Source organism: Teleopsis dalmanni, unplaced genomic scaffold, assembly GCF_002237135.1.
Source record: "Teleopsis dalmanni isolate 2A unplaced genomic scaffold, ASM223713v2 unscaffolded_contig_5513, whole genome shotgun sequence".
Taxonomy (NCBI): Eukaryota; Metazoa; Arthropoda; class Insecta; order Diptera; family Diopsidae; genus Teleopsis; species Teleopsis dalmanni.
The window spans coordinates 1-1,258 of NW_024036895.1; the positions used below are offsets into that span (position 1 = coordinate 1).

Sequence of the window (1,258 nt, forward strand, 5' to 3'; positions counted from 1 at the left end):
CGACCACTTTGTATGCTCGACACATCAGGGAAACTGCTGGAACGACTACTAAAACCGCGTATAGCAGCATCCATTGAGAGCGCTGGGGGACTATCCACCAGACAGCACGGTTTCCGGCCAGGAAAGTCCACCATTGGAGCTATCGCTGATGTGGCGGCAACCGTAGAAGCCGCACAATGTGGAAATGCTTACTCGAAGCGTATCGTGAAAAGGCTTCAAAGGCCTCAGCGTCCTTAAGCAAGCTAATGGCAAACGTTGGCGGCCCAACAGAAGACAAGCGAAAACTGCTAATGACAGTTGTGAACGCGATTCTGCTCTACGGTTCTGAAGTATGGTCTAATGCATTACAGATTAACCAGAAGCGAAATGCGCTCGAAAAAATCCAGAGAACAACGGCACTCAGGGTAGCATCTGCATACCGTACGGTTTCAGGTGCGGCGGTCCTTGTTATAAGCAGCTCAATACCCATCGACCTCATGGCCATGGAACGGAGGCAAGCATGGTTAAGCCGCCAAAGCAACGAAAACAGCAGCGTAGCTACAAATTATCGGGAACACACAATGATAGAGTGGCAAAGTCGGTGGACTAACGAAACTAGTGGTAGGTGGACTGCAAGACTCATCCCGGACTTAGTCGCCTGGACCACAAGGAAGTTCGGCGAGGTAAACTATTACCTGACACAATTCTTCTCCGGGCACGGGTACTTCGGCAAATATCTGTACCGGATGAATATTCGAGAGGAGCAGAGTTGCATCTATGGCGATGCTGATGTCGACGATGTAGAACACACGTTTTTTGAATGCAATCAATGGTTAATCGAGAGAACCAACCTGCAAGCACAGATAGGCGGCATTTGGACCCCGGAAAATGTAGTACCCTTACTACTAGCAAGTGAAAACAACTGGAACGTGGTGGCGAGGCACGTGGAGGCAGTACTTCGCGCAAAAAAGAGGCGCCTGGACGCAGGTACAACAGCAGCGACGTAAGATTATATCTTACAATCAGGATGTGCATGACCTGAAACAATACCTAGTGGTGGTTCCGGGTCATGTGCTTCATCCTGGAAAGGGGAGTTTTTTAGCATGTCAGCGATTAGCGCGAACCGTGCACTACCCACAGAAAGACGTTTTCTGCGGGTGTGTGTAGACATTTTTTGTTCCCCAGCCTCGAAATACAAAAAAAAATTATTATTATTATTATTATTATTATTATTATTATTATTATTATTATTATTATTATTATTATTATTATTATTATT

At 46.3% G+C, this 1,258-nt stretch overlaps 1 protein-coding gene across 1 annotated transcript; it reads left to right on the forward strand.

Moving 5' to 3' along the window:
- Positions 1-176: 176 nt before the first annotated feature.
- Positions 177-600, forward strand: LOC119665451 (the record flags this gene model as incomplete). The annotated part of the gene is made up of 1 exon (XM_038074673.1): positions 177-600. A coding segment is annotated over exon 1 (424 nt), but the record flags the coding sequence as incomplete, so codon positions are not given.
- Positions 601-1,258: the final 658 nt, after the last annotated feature.